Source organism: Meriones unguiculatus, chromosome 17 (assembly GCF_030254825.1).
Source record: "Meriones unguiculatus strain TT.TT164.6M chromosome 17, Bangor_MerUng_6.1, whole genome shotgun sequence".
Lineage (NCBI taxonomy): Eukaryota > Metazoa > Chordata > Mammalia > Rodentia > Muridae > Meriones > Meriones unguiculatus.
Genome location: NC_083364.1, coordinates 14018918 through 14037549, shown reverse-complemented (window position 1 = coordinate 14037549; position 18632 = coordinate 14018918). Strand labels below are relative to the sequence as shown.

The 18632-nt window shown below is 41.7% G+C and overlaps 1 protein-coding gene and 1 pseudogene across 1 annotated transcript; one reads left to right on the top strand and one right to left on the bottom strand.

Annotated features, from left to right (window-relative positions):
• Positions 1-659: 659 nt before the first annotated feature.
• On the top strand, positions 660-1379 carry LOC132648487 (sentrin-specific protease 2-like; the record flags this gene model as incomplete). Its single annotated transcript, XM_060370011.1, has 1 exon — positions 660-1379. A coding segment is annotated over one exon (720 nt), but the record flags the coding sequence as incomplete, so codon positions are not given.
• Positions 1380-7074: 5695 nt separating this feature from the next.
• On the bottom strand, positions 7075-17838 carry LOC132648676 (ribitol-5-phosphate xylosyltransferase 1-like; annotated as a pseudogene).
• Between the last annotated feature and the right edge of the window lie 794 nt (positions 17839-18632).

Sequence of the window (18632 nt, the reverse complement as noted above, 5' to 3'; positions counted from 1 at the left end):
CACAGAACGCCCAGCTGACCTGCACTTTGACTTGGACAACAGAAAGCTGTGTCTCGGCCGGCAGCGAACACCTGAGCAAAGACAATCCGAGTAGTCCCTCTATAAGGCAGCCTTGCAAGCAGGGTAAAACAATGAGCCCTGAACAGCCAGAGAAAGGCCAGAAGAGGAAATGCCAAGAAGAGGAAGAGGATGATGTGTGCTCCGAGGAGCCAGTCCAGTCCTGGAAGAAGCTGAAACAGGAACAGCATGAAATAGAGCTTGGGGATGAAGAGCCTGACAAGAGCCGAATATGGACACCCCAGGAAAAGGTTCTGTTACAGCTAATGGCCCCAGAGTGTGCCTAAGGCCCTGAGGAAGAGGCTGTGACTGAGGAGTCTGTGGGTGGAGGCCAGGGTCTGAAACCCCCCCACATCAACAGGGAGGAAGAAGTTCAGAAACACCACCATGAAAAGTGCCCAGGGCTGTTAGAACTCCTCCAACCTGATGTCCCTGTGAGCTCTGGCCCTCACAGCACTCACACAAGCACCATGGACACCTCCAAGACTCTCAAAGGTTGTGCTGAAGGGCAGAATCATGAATCGGAAACACCTCAGATCTGCACAGACAGTGTCAGCAATGGCATGCCCAACAGCAAAGTGTCAACACCTGAGGTCAAGAAAAAGGCTCTTGAAGACCAAGAGAAGGGCAGAGGGCTGGACCGTGGTCCTGATGTCACAGTGGACATGGAGAAAGAAATCAGCAGTGCGCTAGGCCCTGGGTCAAAAGATGAGATCTTGAGCTCTGCCTTCAAACTGCAAATGACTCGAGGAGACCGGTGGACCCTAAGGAACACCCAGTGGCTCAACGACAAAGTCATCAATTTTTACATGAATCTTCTCATGGAAAGAAATCAAAGTCAAGGCTACCCGGCACTTCACGCATTTAATACCTTCTTTTACACCAAGTTAAAGTCTGGTGGCTACAGGTCAGTCAGAAGATGGACCCGGGCAGTAAACATCTTTGCCAAGGAACTTCTCCTGGTCCCAGTTCACCTGGGCATGCACTGGAGCCTGGTGGTCACAGACCTAAGAAAGAAGAGTATTGTCTACCTGGACTCCTTGGGACAGAAGAGACCCGACATCCTTGAGCTGCTTTTCTGCTATCTGAGGGAGGAGAGCAAAGCGAGAAGGAACAGCGACCTGAGCCCTGCAGAGTGGAAGCAACACAGCATGTCGGCAGAGGAGATTCCTCAGCAGCTGAACGGGGGCGACTGCGGCGTGTTCGCCTGTAAATATGCAGATTACATTTCCAGGGGCCAGCCCATCACCTTCTCCCAGCAGCACATGCCTCTGTTCAGGAAGAAGATGGTGTGGGAGATCCTGCACAAGCGCTTACTGTAGCAGCGCCCCCTGGCGTCCACTGCGAGGCAGCTGCTCCGAGCTCTTTCCCAGGTGAGGCTAAGGACTGCAGGTACTGGGTGTGGAAGAGCCTTGAACAAGTTCTGAGTGTAAAGACTGAGGTTAGGACAGCCGCGGCTGCACAGAGAAACCCTGTCGGGACAGAAACAACAACAACAGAAGACACGTGTGCCCACCGAAAGTTAGAAACTATCCGGCCTGCACAGCGCATGCTCACAAGCACTCGGCTTTGGAGATTTATCTGTGACTGAGGTCGACGCTGGATTGAATTTTGCTGTTCTTGTTCACAAGTTTTAGCTAACTGGCAGTGGACGGCTTCCGGTGCTTTTCGGCCTTTCGTTCTGGACTGCTTGTTTGCATTAGTTATTTCTGAAAGGAAGGCCACCAGTTGCCTGTCTCCACGTGAATCTCCGGTTGCCATCCGGTACTGTGTGCTACCACAGAAGCGCCACAGTGTGCTGCTGTTCATGGGACCCGAGCAATCCAGGAGAAGTAAGAAACGCGCCGGAGGCATCTCAAGATACTTCCCAGCCTGGAAGTAAAGACATCTATTTTATTCTCCGAAGAGGAGTAACTAATGGTAGATGTGCGTTGTAAACCCGGGACTCCTTGAATCCTCATCCGGCTGAGGGCTGTACTAAACTGTTTATTCCAAAAATATATATATATATTTATATATATTTTAAATAAACAAATATTTATATATAAATAAAAATATATTTTATATATTATATATATAAATATATATATTCTTAAGCTATTTTTAAGATGTTTTCTTTGTATATATTAAGCTGAAATTTAATATGTCATGTTAATATTTATATTCTGTCACCTTAGCCCCACTATTGGTATAGACTTAATATATTTAGTGTGAATATTGCCAACTACATGATAATCTATTTTTATACAGGAAACTTTAATTTTTTATTAGCAGTAAATCTTACATTTGTGTTGTTATTCAATAAAGTTTTTATTTAATAAAGTTTGGAGTTTTTTGAACATACTTTGCAAGATCCTGTGCCTGCTGTTCCTTGCATGGTGTAGTGAGGTTGTCCCAGAGAACTGGAAAGCAGATGTCCGAGACAAGATCCAACAGTGTAAGCTGGAACCTGTTCATACATCTGCATGCTGAGATTGCTCTCCTTCCAAACCTCTGACGTGAAGACAGGGCACTTTAGCCAAGACCTGTCCTCATCCTGGGAGAAGCTCAATATCGCAGCCAGGGCTGCCTTGAAAAACCAAACAGAACAACCAAAAAAAAAAAAAAATATATGTGATATCAAGACTTCAAAAATTCAAAGTTTTAACATAGTAATCAATGGAGTTCTGATACCTAAAATTACTTCTCATCATGTTAAAACCACCTCTGTCCAGACCTCTGGACAAAGAAAAGAATGTTGATGTTTTTAACCCCAGATAATTTTTTTTAATCCCCAAGCTTTTATTATGACTTAAAAGTAGAAGACTCCAGAAGTTCATCTTTTGTAACTTCAAAGAATTAATGTGAGCCTCACTGGGTTTGCAACTTGGATCTATCTACCTGTCACAGGTCAATTGAACTCCAATCAACAGACTAAGATTCCCCAACTCTTGCCTGTTCCTGATGGAATATGTGTGTGTGTGTATTTGAGGGGTGCTCCAAATGTAAGAGTTTCCTTTAAGTTCCTTAACTTTAGCTTCTGTCCCTAGTCTGAATATGTCTCAGCAGATTTCCACTCACCTGACAGTCACCACCCAGGAACCAGAATCAGACAATAAAGCACTTCAAAAGTGATCTACAGCACCCAAGCCCCAGGCAGTCCTACAAAAGTGGAGAGCCTGGGCTTGCTAGGTGATGTGCTCCAGTCCAGCTGCTGTGATTGCTTCCAGTCTTTTACCTTGATCAGGAAACCAGATGCTTCTGATGAGTGCCCCATTTCCTGAATGAATCCCCTCCCAGGCTTTGGTTAACATTCCAGGCTTCCTGGGCCCCTACAATGGCATCCTAATTTCAGTTGAGGCCCATTTACAAAATCATCTATGTCACCCCTTATCCTCAACAAAAGACTGAAAACGTTCAGTCCAAAGGAAACTCTCTGGCAAGGAAGACAAATGGCTACTTGGAGTGCCTACCCAACAAACCAGGCTGGCTCATACTGACCTCCAGGCTCCCTTGTTTGAAAAAAAAAAAAAAAAAAAAAAAAAAAAAGGTACCTGTAAAACAACTAGATCAAGATCCATCAGCAGGTTGATCCATTAGCTGAAGCAGTTTTGCAACACGATAACATGATAGAGCACTCACCATACTCTGTGCAGAACAAGGATGTGATTGTGTGGCTGTAAGAGAAAACGTTGTTCTATGCAAACCATTCAGCAATCATTAGAGATTCCTGTACTCTCAGGAAAACAAAAACAAAAACAAGCAAACAAACAAACCCCTACACTGCAGACAGAAAAATGACCCAGAACAGGGGAAGCCCATGGTTGCCATTCTCATTTCTTTGATTTTCCGGGTGATAACTCTGTCTTCAGCTATTGCAGAACACCAGACACTTCTGCTTCTGCTGATCATTGCTGGATTATGCATCATAAATGTCTTAACTAGATACAGAAATTTTGGTCTGGGTGCCAGTATACTGATGTTTATTAAATCCCAATGTGAACAGGTGTTAGGCCCACCGAGATCCCAATTACCAGAGAGACAGATCAAGGTAACTTGGAGATGGATTGCCTCAATCAGAAGAGGTTTATTCAGGCCAGTGAGTGATGGGGCTGCTTTGCAAGTCATCAGGGAACAGTCCCGAGAGACAAAGGCATGGGGTTTTTAAAGGAAAAAGCAAGGGAGGCGTGGGGGTTGCAAGCTTGGCAGTACAGGATTGGGTGAATGGGCTTATGGGTAGTTGACTTTAAATATCATTGGTTCGTTTTAGGCACCCACGTCCAGTCAGGCCTGCCCCCGACATCTGGTGGATATCTGATCTTCAAGTTACACCCAGAATGTCCTGGATGGGGGAGCTGTGGCCCTCTGGACTGGTTGCCAGGCACCCTATCTCATACTGCAGGCCTGGACATTCTTCTGCAGCAGGGTGGGTCTTGTCCCCATTCACCCACTTCTCCTTTTGTCCGTGTCCTTCTGCTTTATGGAATACTACCATGAGAACTTAGTTTAATTAATATGGGGTATAGAATTCATAAAGAAACCTGTAAATCTAGCCTGTACCTTTCAAAGATACTCAGCACAGGGTCAAGAACTTGACTCAGGATACAACTTAAGTGGGGGATGGAAGTGATGGTGAACATTATGTTTCAAGTTGCTGTGCTTAAGAGAACTATAAAACAAAAAGTGTGTCTAGCCTGTAAGTCCTACTTGTCCAAGGACAGAGGAGGTCTCAGAATGCTAGGCGTTGTTCTTGTGATTGCCTGGTCTTGTTCATGGAGGATACAGACAGTATGTGGTCATTCCTGTGGACAAGCTTGCTTGCCCTTGACTGCACCTAGATGGAGGTGTCTGAGGACATGAAGGCAGGAAGTCTGCCAGTGTTCCAGCCTCTAGGTGCACAAAGCCAGGATGGACACAGCCTTTGAGCCTTTATAAACGCATGAGTAATGAACCTTGGGACTGCATCTTGAGAGCACTCTAAGGCACAGTCTTCACACCGTGGGTATCTGTTGCTAGCATCTGAATGAAGTCTCTTCTTTGTTAAAATTTTAGTAAATAGATAAACAAATAAAAACATTTTATTTTCTGAAAGTAAGGAGATCTGTCTTTTTGGAAGTTGAGTGAAGTATTTCCAAATGTACATTTTCAACACAGGTATCTTTTAATATAAGTCTCAGCCTTGTTTTAAGTGCTGTACCAAACTGTTTATTCGAAAAAGGGTACTCAACTTAAAGCTACTTTAACATTTTTGGTACAGGTTAAACTGAAATTAATTTGTTACTCATTAAGAGTATTATTCCCCTTCACATCCTCACTGTGATTTTGTATTTAGCCTCAATAGTTCCAGTTTCATAATAATTGGTTTTACATGTAATAGTTTAACCTTTTCTGTTCATTGCATAATTTATAATGGTATTATGAAGTCTTTATTTTATAAAGTCCAGAGATTTCCAGAACATACTTTATAAGATTATGCTCCCACTGCTGCTTTTATGATGCATTCAAGATTTTCTGACACAACCTAGGGAGCAGATAGCTAGGGGATAACCCATCAGCATTCCTGTCATTCAAGCATCCTACATCAAGTTCTCATTACAGCACTTAAGGGCTTTGTTGCCTGAAGTTCTCCAATCTTCCACATTTCTTCTGCAACTCACTTCCAAAGTATTAAGAATCACATGGTCAGGGTATTGTAACAACAGCCCAACTCCCAGTACTGATTTTCCGTATTAGTTCCTTTTCTTGTTTACTATGAAAAAATATTTTGACAAAGCAAGGAGAGAGTTCATACTGTCATCCACAATTCAAGGGTATAGTTGATATATATAGGAAGACCTAGTTGGTAGCTGGAGCTCAAGCAGTTGGTCACATTGTCAACTGGGACCAGAATAAGTTCCTATGCAAAGAGGTTTAGTGCCTGCGTCCATTTTTTGACTAACCTGTAGCCCCCGTTCCATTTTTAATTGGATTATTTGCTTTTTTTGTTATCTAGTTTCTAGAGTTCTTTACATAGTTTGGATATTAGTCCTCCATCAGGTGTGGAGTTGGTAAAAATATTTTTGCATTCTGTAGGGTGCTACTTTAATTGATAGTGTCCTTTGTATTACAGAAGGTTTACAGTTCCATAAGGTTCCATTTATCCTAGTGCCTGTGCGATTGGTGTTCTGTTCAGAAATTCATCTCCTGTGCCAGTAAGTACAGAGCTGTTGCCTGCTTTTTCTTCTATCTGGTTCAGTGTATCTGTTTTATGTTGACTGAACACAGCTGTATCTGTTGGTCTGGACAAGTTTTGAAAGGTATTTACTTGAATAATAGTACTATTGAACTTTTAGCATGATTTCAGCAGAACCTGTTCTAAAAGATTTCAGATCACCTTTTAAATTTCCTCAAGCTCCCCCAAAGCATCTATATTGCCTGTTTCCCTCCTTTTATCACAAATTCAATTCTGCAAAAAGGGATAGACTTGACACTCTTACAGATAAACACTGAAAATCCTTTCTTTCTTTTTTCATCCTGAGATCCAAGGTAATTGGCTGCTGGACTGATGGGACACATAGCAATCACCAGCTAAGATAGTGTCATCAAACCATCTTCTGTAAGACAGCAAGCAGCAGTAAGCTAACAGCTCCAGAAACATGACCTGGTGCCTCAGGTATTGCCAAGTTGACAACTGTTGGCTCCTAACCTTCCATGTTTACACTATCCTGCCATCTTCCTAGGATGAACACTCACCGTCCTGAACTCTAGTCACAGCATGGAGTCTGTTCTAAAGGCTGTGGAGCCATTAGAAGGGGACTGGCTGGCAAAGCAGGTCCTGTGAGATTTTTACACACCTCTCTGTAGTCTGGCGTTCTTCTACCTGGTCAGCCATGATGCAAATAGTTGATGCCTGACAGTTCTGCTAGCCTGGATACATCCATTCATGCCTCCTTTCTGGCCTTGGTACCCTGCAGATGTCACAAACTATGAGCCAAAATAAACTTTTCCCACTTGTTCCTGCTGGCTGTCTTGTTACTATGTTAAGGACACAAATGCTTTTCATACTGAGAAGAGAGTATGACCAGTTAGTTGGCTTGAGCAAAATCCTCATGGAAACAAGTTTTTAATATTTTTTTTTTCTGACTGCAATAACCAGTGTTTTAACATATAATGCTGTTTCCCTAAAGCTTGCAATTTCTAATATTGGTACATAAAATAGAACGTGTTATCAAGTGCAATGTTTTGGGACTATATATTTAGTGTACTAGCCACAACTTGCTAATTCACATACAAATCACCTCAGAGTTGATACAGTTTGTGAAAGCACGTAACACCCACTCAGGCACCTTTCAATTATATTAAAATAATTTCCATGTTGTATAGAAGAGCCATTAAGTTCATTGATGCTATCTAACCTTGCAGCCATTGTTCAGCATATATCCTGCTACTGACATGACCAGATGTCAGCCCTAGTAAATAGTACTCTATCAGTTAGTTCTTTATTTTATGTGTCATATGCACTTGTGAGCATGGAAGACAGAAGAACATGTCAGGACCTACTGAGCAATACTTACAGATGGCTGAGTGTGTGCCATGCATGCTGGGCACTGAACTCAGGCTATATGCAAGAATAGTGAGCACTTTCAAACACCGAGCCAGCACTCCAGCCCCTAAAGTGGGTTAAAGTCAGTGAACATGGTCAGTAAATGCTGGCTTCTTGATCTCGGTAGAACTGAATCTGTGTCACCTGTCTACCTATCCATCCACCCACCAATCTATCTATCCACCTAATTGATGTGTTTGTGTGTGCATGCTGTTGGGCGGTCACATGACAGCCCATGAGACTCACTTCTCTCCTACCGTGTGGTTTCTGGGGGACTGCACTTAGCTCATCAGCCTTGGCAGTAAGCACCTTTAACCACTTAAGTATCTTGCCAGGTGAGCCTCAGTAAAATATCACCATTTCTTTGATCTTGTATACAGCAGTAGCCAAAAAGGAGAACATGTGGTCCCTTCTGTGAAACTGAGTTGATGGAGCCGCCTTATCAAGTGCTGTACATATTCACACTTAAGAACACACACTTACAGTTAGGTATGATTAACCTTTATTATTCATAAAAAATGAGCTTTCTAAAATATTAGTAAATTTCCACTTTAGTTCTGTTTTGAAGTGTTGGTACCAGTGAAGTAACATTTTTCTTCTTTGAATCTTTTCTTGTAAAGTTACAGTCTTCTCCTTTTCTAAAATGGCAGGAAGCTCCTTCCAGTCCTTGATGAAGATAAAGGGGGCACCCATGGCCTTGAGTAACTGCAGAGGAGTGCTGTGGTGACTGGACATGTTTCCACAGTGGCCAGCTGTCATCACATCTTCTACCACAGGAATGGAGCCAAACGAGCAGGCCTCATATATTCTGTAACACTCTGTGTTCACTCTTACAGGACACAAAGTGAGGTCACTCTGAAGCAAAGCATCTTGGTAATTCTTAAGACTTTCATTTGTCTCCTGAGGCTGCCACCTAGGAAATTAAACAAACAACAAAGAAATCCCTGTAAAGTTTTACTTTCCTATGTCATCTTTTTTGAAGCAAATCTTTTAATGTCAGTTATCAAAAATGTGAACACATCATAGAGATGATAAATATGAGAGGCATTGAAAATGTTGGACCAAACACATTTCTTAAAACTTCTTTAAGGCTTGGGGGTGTGGGTATAGCCCAGCTGCTAGAACTCAGACCTAGTATTGATCATCATCTATCCATAAACTGGGTATATAATTCCCTAATTCTACAAGTTGGGAGGCATAGGAAGAATCAGGAGTTTAACATCATCCTGGGCTAAATACCGAGTTTGAGGCCAGCCTGTGCTATGTAAGACTGCCTAAAACAAGTTTTTTGTTTTGAACATTTGACAATAATCTGAACATTTTATTGCTGTATATTTAAAAATATCCGGTGATCAATCTTCAAATGGGTGTATTCATTCAATCCGTAATTCCCGAGTGTTGAGTTCTCTTGTCTTACTCTGATGCAGCTGTGCTGTATCCAGTGGTGGGCATTAGGTCTTTGAGTTAAGTCAGGACATTTTCTAGAAAGTCTGAAGCCCTGTGAGGAAAAGCACAGAGGGGCTTCTGGAGTGACAGGGCTGCATTTTCGTATGGGTGATTACTGAATGTTTCACTGCCAAGGGCTCAGAATCAAGAGCTGTATGTGAACAGGCAGGCTAGTTTAGACGTGGGGAAGAGTAGAGAATAAACAAAGATGAAGGTCATGCTTGTGCTTGTTATGCCCAAGAACTGGTCGGGAGGCCAGCAAGGTGGAAATAGAGGAAATGAGGTGAGCAGTCAAAAACCACAAAGTCTGCTCACAGAAGACTCACCTGTAGTGTTCTGATGAGGGAACGACATAAGCAATAAACATTTTAACATTCAATCTGGCTGTGGTCTTGAGAATGGAATGAATATATAGGCCACATACATGCAGAAGCTGGGCCTGGCATTCTTTTCCATTTGTATTCTCTTAGTGAAATAAGCTCCAATCTCTAAAGGGAGACTGAAGAGGCGTCAAGAGGTTAGGACAGAATGGTCTAGAAGCAGCAGAAGCAGAGGGTACTACCTGACCTCTAACTCAGCTCAACCAGAACCATTTTATTAGTCCTTTTCCTCCAGTAAGACTTTCCTTTCTCATACAACCTCTCACTCACCAGCCCTTCAGCTGCTGTGTAAGCACCCCCCGTGCCTTATGTCCTTTGCTTTGGCTCCCCTCTCTAAATGGACACTGCTGACTCCTGTGCCCTCTTCAGGCCTGTATATAATGTAGCCCTCCACCTGGTGCTCTCTTTCGCTCCTTGAAAACAAATGTTCTACCCTCCACCTCAGTCCTCTCTGTGGCCTTCTTGTCTTTAATTCTCTTCTTACAAGGCATTACCATCTCCTGACACACACTGTTTTACTTGTCTCCACCAACAAGTGGCATGAGGGCACTGTTTTTGTTTTGTTTTCACTGTTATTAAGAGTAAGATGGTTTCTGGCATTTGGCAGTTGTTTGGTAACTCAGAGTAAATGAATTTAATACAATTACATTAACAGTAATTGTATTAAATTCATTGTAATTAGTGATATCCATCTAGAAGGCAATTTCTGTCACAATTAAAAAATAAATTTCTAGATCTAGAAGCATATGTTTTAGGCATCCATTCCCTGGCCACTCAGCTTTATACTCCATGTGTTTATTTAATAGCAAAAGAAATTATTGCAAAATGACTTTCATTACTCCATCAATACTTGCTTCCTGAGTATAATGGGAAAGACTGGAGAAAAGCCAGTTTCCTAAGTTTTAGTTACTGCTGTACCTTCAGACAGGAGGCTGGAATAAGCAGTTACCATTGTTTCTCTGGAAACCTATTCGTACACAAGGTTACATTCGGATTGGAGAGCCACAGGAAGGAACCATGCAAACATTGAACTTACTGCTCTCTTGCAGAAACCCAACAAAGTTTATCACCTCCATCTTGTTTCAAAATGTTCATCAGTGCTTGTCTTGATGAGTTTTCATAGACAGTTCCTAAAAAATTACAGATGTAGGGCCTCTCATCATGCATCATCGACCTGTTTGCTTCAACCACGGGAAACTTTCTGTATCTATAAAAGCAAGTAATGAATTACTATATGGCAGGATGCCCCACAGCTTGGCTTGTTAAGCCATGTGTTAAGTTCAATGGTTTCTAAGCACATTGTACACCATAGACATAAACAGTCCTATTTGTCCACTGAAAAGAAAATATACTGTTATAATCATGAACTCTGAAAAGTTAATTTCAAAAAAATTCCAAAAATAAAACAATGAATAAAACCTGTGTTGGTATAACATTCTTTTGAAATGTATACACCTTACCCTTGTTTATTCAAATGCTGATATCTTCCCCCCCCCCCCCCATCTGTCTGGTTTCAATCTGGATATTGCCTTGTGATACTTATTTTAAGCATCCTGTCTCAACTGTGTGCAAACAGTCCAAAATAAAGAAATTAGACACAATGTTGAGCTGGGAGGAGCCAGAGGACAGGAAAGAGGGGAGGAGCCAGAGGGCAGTGGGAGGAGAGGAGAGCTAGGAGAGAGAGCTGGAGGAGAGATCTTGGAACTACATGGGGATGGACTGGATCAATATTTCACAAAAAGCATGTATAACGTGGGAAATCTAAATGTTAGGAAACCATGAGGGCTTGGAGGTTTAGGATGGAGTAGCTATTGCCCAGCACTGTGTTCTAGGTTAACTAAATAAACCCAGTCTCTGTGTGGTGATTTGGTTATACAGATGTTTAGGACTAACAGCAGTTTACGAGAAGATATATCAATCACCGCTTACAACAAACCTGTTATTATACAGAGGAGGCTCATTCCATGGGCACTGGTTTGCATATAAATGTGTGCCTGTAGTCTATGCTGTATACAAGATTATTATGGCATTTTGGGTCAAATAACTTTTTGTTTGAAAGAGTGCCATAGACTGCACCATGTTTAATAACATTCCTGGGCTCTACCCCCTTGACATCAGTTGTTATAATTCCCCCTCTTCAGTTGAGACAACCAAAAGGTTTCCGGATGCTACCCAATATCTCCTCATCGGGAACAGGGTGAGGCTGGCAACACCAGAATTACTATGCTTCTGTCTTCTATTAGGTGAGTAGGTGATGTCATACAATGTGGATAAAGTATAAATATTTCTACAAATACAGACTCTTTTCAATAAATAGATTTTTCTGAAGGTTGGGTGTACTTACAAAGTTTTTGAAATTTTAAGGCTGGTCCCAGCCTAAACCTGTTCGCCTGGAATGTTTTCCATGTAGTGGTGGGAATACCTGTCCCTGGCATTTCTCTAGTGACATCTGTACAGCTAAAGCAGTCTGAATCTACAAATGGTGGTAACCAGTGACATAATAACGAATGTCGGATTTAATTCTATCAGTGAGATGATTCATTTCCTACACAAATATGTGAGTACCTACAGTGTATAAGCATTATTTTAAAATTTACTTTTTTTAAATTTATGTGTATATTAGTATATTTGTATGCCTGCTTATCTCCATGTGTAGCCAAGCGCCCACAGAGTTCAGAACAGGGATTCAGAGCCTTGGAACTGTAATCACACATGGCTATGAGACACAGCATGTGGGTGCTTAGAAATGAATCTGAGTTTCCTATATGAGCAGTAATTGTTCTTAACTGCTGAGCCACCTCTATAGCCCATTTCTACAGAACTATTTTAAATCAGGGAAGAAAACTCCTGACCTCAGAACGTTTATATACTACTGAGAGCCTATCTCTTACTATTAAAAATCTATCCACAGAAAGTTTAAATAATGTTTTCCATTTTTTTAAACTGGAGGATGATTATATATTGAGGACCCTAAATATCATTTAATTAACCTCTGCTTTTACACTTGAGATTAACATCAAGTCAGCCAATCACAAACCCAAGGGAAGTCTATACAGTATATAAAAATATTGCCACAACAGTATTTGTTTTCAGTAGAATTATGGCTCTGTCTTTGTTCATTCTCTGCTAAACATCTCTTCAGGACACTAATAAGCTTAAAATTTTATCCTATATCTATTTTTAGAACAAACAAGTAGTCTTCAGTTCTCCTCAGAAGATGGTAAAATACAACAAAGCAGTTACTATTGCCACTGAGGCTCCGGGTTACTCTTTTGGATGGTAGGAAAGATAGGCATGCCTCATCACCAGTGAGCTTACTGCCATTTAAAACACCATCTTCCCTGTTCTGTTCAGAACACCCGAGGGATGCCTTTCTTATTTTGTACTTACGTTGCTACACCTAAAGGCCACTGGAAAACATCTGCGCCATTAATCCAAGGGCTGTCGTATGTTATGAAAAGCAGGTCCACAAAGCCTCCATTTCTTTTGAGGAACTGCATTATCCAGTCATTGTCACAGTATTCATTTCCAAGCAAGACAACAGCCAGATGCTGCAGTTTCTGGGTTTGCATTAAATTCTGTGCATACAGTAACCACTGGGTGGCATGGGTGATCTTTGCTTTTTTTCTTCCATTTAACACAAGGACCACATTGTCCACGTCTATGGAGAAGTACCCTGGAACCACACCGGGGCCAGTGATGAAGCTGTCGAAAACAACACACCACAAGCAAGAGATAAACAAAACTGAACAAAGGAATTTCAATAATTTTATATAAAATCTAGAATAAGATTTAATTAATATTCTCTTGGAAGTGCAATTTGTATAATGCAAGTTCTTCTGAGCAAGTGGGACAGAATAATAGAAAGCTTTGGATGTAGAAATTCAGCTAGTATATGAGAGTGGACTCTCATTTCTTCACTGAAGGCAAGGCATTAAGATACAATGTAAAGGAAAGCATCAAGCTTCAGGAGATTCTTAACATAATTCAAAGGATTTGTGTGCATGTTTGCCAAGGTGTGCTTGTGACAGCCAGAGGACAACTTGGAGGAGTTGGTTCTCTCCTTCCACCATGCAGACCTTGGGGTTGAATTCAGGTTGTCTGAGTTAAGGGCAACCACTTTTACCCGGCAACTCATCTTCAGAACGGTTGTGTGGACAACCGTTCTGAAATTCTGGATGAGGATCAACGGAGAGTACTTGGGGAGGAAAATGAAGGAGAGAGAGGCAGCACCTGACAGAACATGGTCTGAGAAGAGAAGGATGGAATGCACAGAACATCCTGGAGTAGGGAGATCACCTCCCAGAGAGCTCAGGGTGAGGGAAGGCCCAAGAGAAGAAGGGGTAAAGATGCCTGAGCATCTAGTTAAGGGAGAGAATTATGGATGCCCTCACTCTCGGTGTGCTAGGAATAAGAATGTGCGCCCCACTCCCTGTCCATGTGGCGCCCCACTCCCTGTCCATGAGCCAAGCCCAGATGTGTGCATGTTCCGTAAGAGTTCTACCAACTGAGCTGTATTTCCAACCCTTAGCTACTACACTTAAAACAGGAAAATTTCCTACTATACACTAACATTATAAAAATAAGGCTTGTGTATGAGTAGTATAATGTACAGAGTGAGTGCTATGTTCTAATTATCTAAGGTTATTACTGATAATCCATTAACTGAAAATAATCATGTACAGAATTCTAATTTGCTCTTGTGGGTTACTTAGCATATGTGTAAGCATCAGAACTTACAATGTTCAATATATTTTTCTACTGTTTGCCTCAACTGAAAAATGTCTTCAGAGTAAGCACTTCCATATAGAGAGCCCAGAGAAATCATTTGAGTCTGAAACAACTGTGCAAACAGTGTAGTTTTGGAATTCTCTTAAGTTAGTAGCAGTGTAACTTCATTGAGACTACAACTTGCGATTCTATAAGACTTCATCAATTTTGGATACATTATCTACTACTTTTCATTGTTTAATAAGGTATTTTAAAAATCTGTCACAGAACTTGACTACAAAGTTCTCTAAGAGGAAATAACACGGTTTCTTCCATGATGACATAAAATCTTGCATACAAACCTCAGAAAGGCAAACTGGGCTTAGCCTTTCTTGGTGGTAGTTAATGATGTTTTGCTTTAATCCCTTTTCTATCACTGTGGTAATACCAAGTAATCATAAGCTTAGGGTGACAGGCATGACTGTGCCTTCAGTGAAGAAATGAGAGTCTCACATATTCCACTCTATATACTAGTTCAATTCCAGAAACGTCTCTGCAATGTTAGTCCACTGACATGTTCACTGCTCAACTACAAACACAGAAAGCAATTTATGCATGCAATAGACATTCACTTTTTTTTTGGACTGGCCATTGAACCCAAGGTGTTGCACATTCTATGACAGCCTTCCTACCACTAAGATCCACTTACTCTTTCAAGCAGTGAAATCTAACTAGTGTGAAGTTTAGGAGTATACACACAACCTACAATGAGATTAGAACAATGAGGCTAAATACCTGTTTACACTGCATGTATGATTCCTCTGAGAGAGTCAAGCAATGACAGGCCAGGGAGCTAGCTGAGTTGGTAAAGTGCTTGTGCCGTGAGCATGAGGACCTAAGGACAATTCTTGAACTAAGATAAAAGGCTGATTCATGATGGAGAGGCAGATCCCTGGTGCTCACTGTCCAGACAGTCTAGCCTAATCACTAAGCTTCTACGAGAAACCTGTTCTCAAAACCAGCTGGTAGCTGCAGGCTGCCGAGGTGTGTATGTGGGCACACATGTGAACATAAGGTTAAAGGGAGAAGTGGTGGGTTGTACAGAGAAGGAACTGGAGGGGAGGGAATGCAGGTTGGACTGGATCATGTATTCATGATCTAACATGTATTCATGTCCTCATGTCCTCTTGTACTAACATTATATAAAATATTTAATTGAACACAAAAAGGGACAAGTCGGGTTCAGTGATATGCACCTGTAATCCCAGCACTGAGGAAGCAGAGGCAGGCAGATCGTTGTGAGTTTGAGGCTAGCCTGGTCTACAAAGCAAGTCCAGGGCAGCCAAGGCTACACAGAAAAACACTGTCTTGAAACAACAATAACAAAAACCAAGTAAACATGTAAAAACAACTAATATTTATTTCCGTTAAAAGCCAACTGGAAACAGTACCTTCATGATAAAACTATGTTTTTTCTAATTAAAATCATCTTAATTCTATTTGAAACTTAATAAATTATACAGTGATAAGTAAGTTAAATAAAAGTAAAACCCTTGAAAGTGTTGGCAATGCACTGGTTCTTTAGAATCTAAAAATCAAAACAGAAACAGTTTTGAATTTTGGAAAAAAAGGGAGCCTACATAGTTACGTAAATCATAGTAGATATGACATACAATGTTTTAATAAGTAAAAGTTGGACTCTGAGTATTTCCAGGTAACCTAGCTACAAAAGAAAAGAAAATCATGAAAGTAATGTTTACTTTCATCCTCTAAGGCATAGAACATTGTATTCATTTACCAGTCAAGTGTATGAAATGTAGGACATGAAGTTTTCCATATCATCAGCTAAAACCAAAACAGAAATAAGACTCCCCAGGATTTATTTACAGACTTTTAATTTCTTTCTTCTCTGCACTGGTTACTGAATCCGGGGCCTGGCACATGCCAGGCAACTCATCTGCCACTGAGGCAGGTCTCCAGCTTTCCCTCCAAAATTACCTTGAAATGTCTAATTTAATAAGAAAACATTTACTAAAGTGTAAGCAGGACCTATTTATTTATTTATTCATTCCCAGGATAGATTTCTGTATTCTTCCCAAGCTGAAGCATAAAGATATAAAATAGGTTTATAAAAGTATAAATATACTGTGCATACTATATGATAAAATATAGAGCATACTTATGAGAGTATATTCCCTCAGGTAGGTCCATGAGGCGTCACGCGGCAGGCAAGGTCAGTGTTGTCTAACAGTACCTGTACTGTGTTCTTTCTACAATCAACTGTCCTTCCCTCCATTGCGCAGTCACGGCCGGGGATCAAGAGTGCCTTCGAAAACATGTTCCCACAGATACAAACCTGGTAGTCAAAGAACAAAACCAGACACATCTGCTGTCTTAGCCTTTTTAGAATGTTAGGAAAATGTATGTTTTATTCTTTTCTCTTTTGACTCTGAGCTGCCACATTTCTCTCCATGGTCGGTTGCAGGCGGTGACCAAGACAATCCTCGGTCATGTGTGGCAGCTTACTGTATGCTTGTAGACTTCAGTGGCTGTAGTTGTAAAGATGACAGGACATTTTACTTATACTGAGGAACCCCAAATGTCACTAAACCCTGGCTACCCTTCATATTCTGAAGCAAAATGTATATTATGAACTAAATTACCATCATTATTAGAATTAATTTAGTATCGTGACTGGAGAGACTAAATGTCTTGTGTTGAAGCCACAAGTACACTAAAGCATTCAGTGTGTCAAGGGGATAGATATCACCTCCCCATTTGCTCAGAAGTCCTTGAAGGCATGATCCCCTCTGCAAGCTGACAGACACTTCATCCTGTCTCCTAAGGGCAACCACGATGCTTTGTTTTGTTACATGAGGTAACATTAATATGCAGGCCTACAACCTCTGAGAACCCATTGTCAGTTATTTTGAAAGATATTCTTTGGTCCATTTCCATTATGCCATGCTCTTAAAGCCACACTAACAACCAGTGTGAAAATGTGGGCCCTTGTATAAAACATCCAAATGTGTTAGGCTAAATAATGCCCTGCTTCTCCAGGTCATACCTTAATCTCTAGATCCTGTGACTATTGTCTTACACAGCAGAGTGTCTCAATGTGACCTAGCTGCTGACATGCAGAGCCTTCCAGAGACAGACTCCCGCCTTGAGGAAGGCAGAAGCTGTAAAGTTCTCAATCACTACACAGGCAGTTCGCTACAGCAGCCTCAGCAAACTGTGCTATGTGGGTAGAACACCTGGAAGGGAGGTGCCACTGTAACAAACAGTTACATGTGGAAGGGGCTTGGAAACTGGGAAATGGGGGGGGCTGGAAGAACTCTGAAGAGTAATGTTTTTTATTTTTATTTTTGTAAGCAAAGTCTACTTTAGATTGCCTGAAACAGACTGCAGAATAATTCAGATGCTCACAGTTCATTTAGTGAGCAAGACTCAGAAGAGAGCAAGGAACACAGTAGAGAAAACCTACATTGCCTTAAGAACAGACTCCCTGAAACTGACTTTGTTAAAGGAAATACACAATCTAGCAAATTCCACACCAGGACAGGATACAGTTTACACTGTCTTCTCATGCTTTTCCTCTTACACTGACTTACCAGTGACTGCTTTGCCCCAGATTTGTACACTGTGTTCGTGTTTCTCTTTTGTGGGTTTGTTTAATATTTGCAGGTGATCTTCTGGGCTCCTCCAAGGGGCTTGGGTCACTTCTCCAGCCCCACCACCTGCAGCACACACAGCTTGTCTTCTAAGCTCCAGAAGGCTCCATTCCATTGCTGTTGCTCTTCTTGGTGGTCATCTTATGTCACTGCAACTGGGATGGACTTCCCCAATAGCCTCTCAAAGGCTCTCTGCATGGTCCCTTTAATCCTGGGCCTTCAACTGCTGTTGAGGCTGCACCTTCAGCAGTGGCCTCTCCTGGCTTCTCACAGAGCCAAGTCTCAGCTGATCTCCACACTCCTTCAGGCCTTCAAAACCAATACCACCTGGGTAACTCTTACACTACCAAGTTCTGTTGGCAACAGCCTTGGCCACCTCTGGAACACAGCACCTGTGTGTTGACCCCGAGAAAACACTTTCCAGAAGGCTTTACCTTAATGATGCTGGGCTCTTAATCACTGCTAGTTCCTCAGCTGAGGCTGACCAGCACTGATTGTCTCAGTCACACAAAAATTTCTCTTCAACAGTGCTGGTCTTTTGTTAATCACAGCTAATTCTTCAGCTCCAGCTGTTCAGACACCACAGATTCCTCACACAAATGGCCCAGCAGAGTCTTTGCTTTCCTCTGAACCTTGCCAAGCCAGGCCTCTATTGTCAGCACCGCTCTCAACATCCTTATCTTCCATGCTCCAGCAGCTGCCCACTAAGCTGTCAACACTGAATGGTTTTTTTCATCCAAACTTTTAAGTCCTTCTGCAATCCTCCCAAAACATCACGGTCAGCTCAGTCTCACAAAACACCCC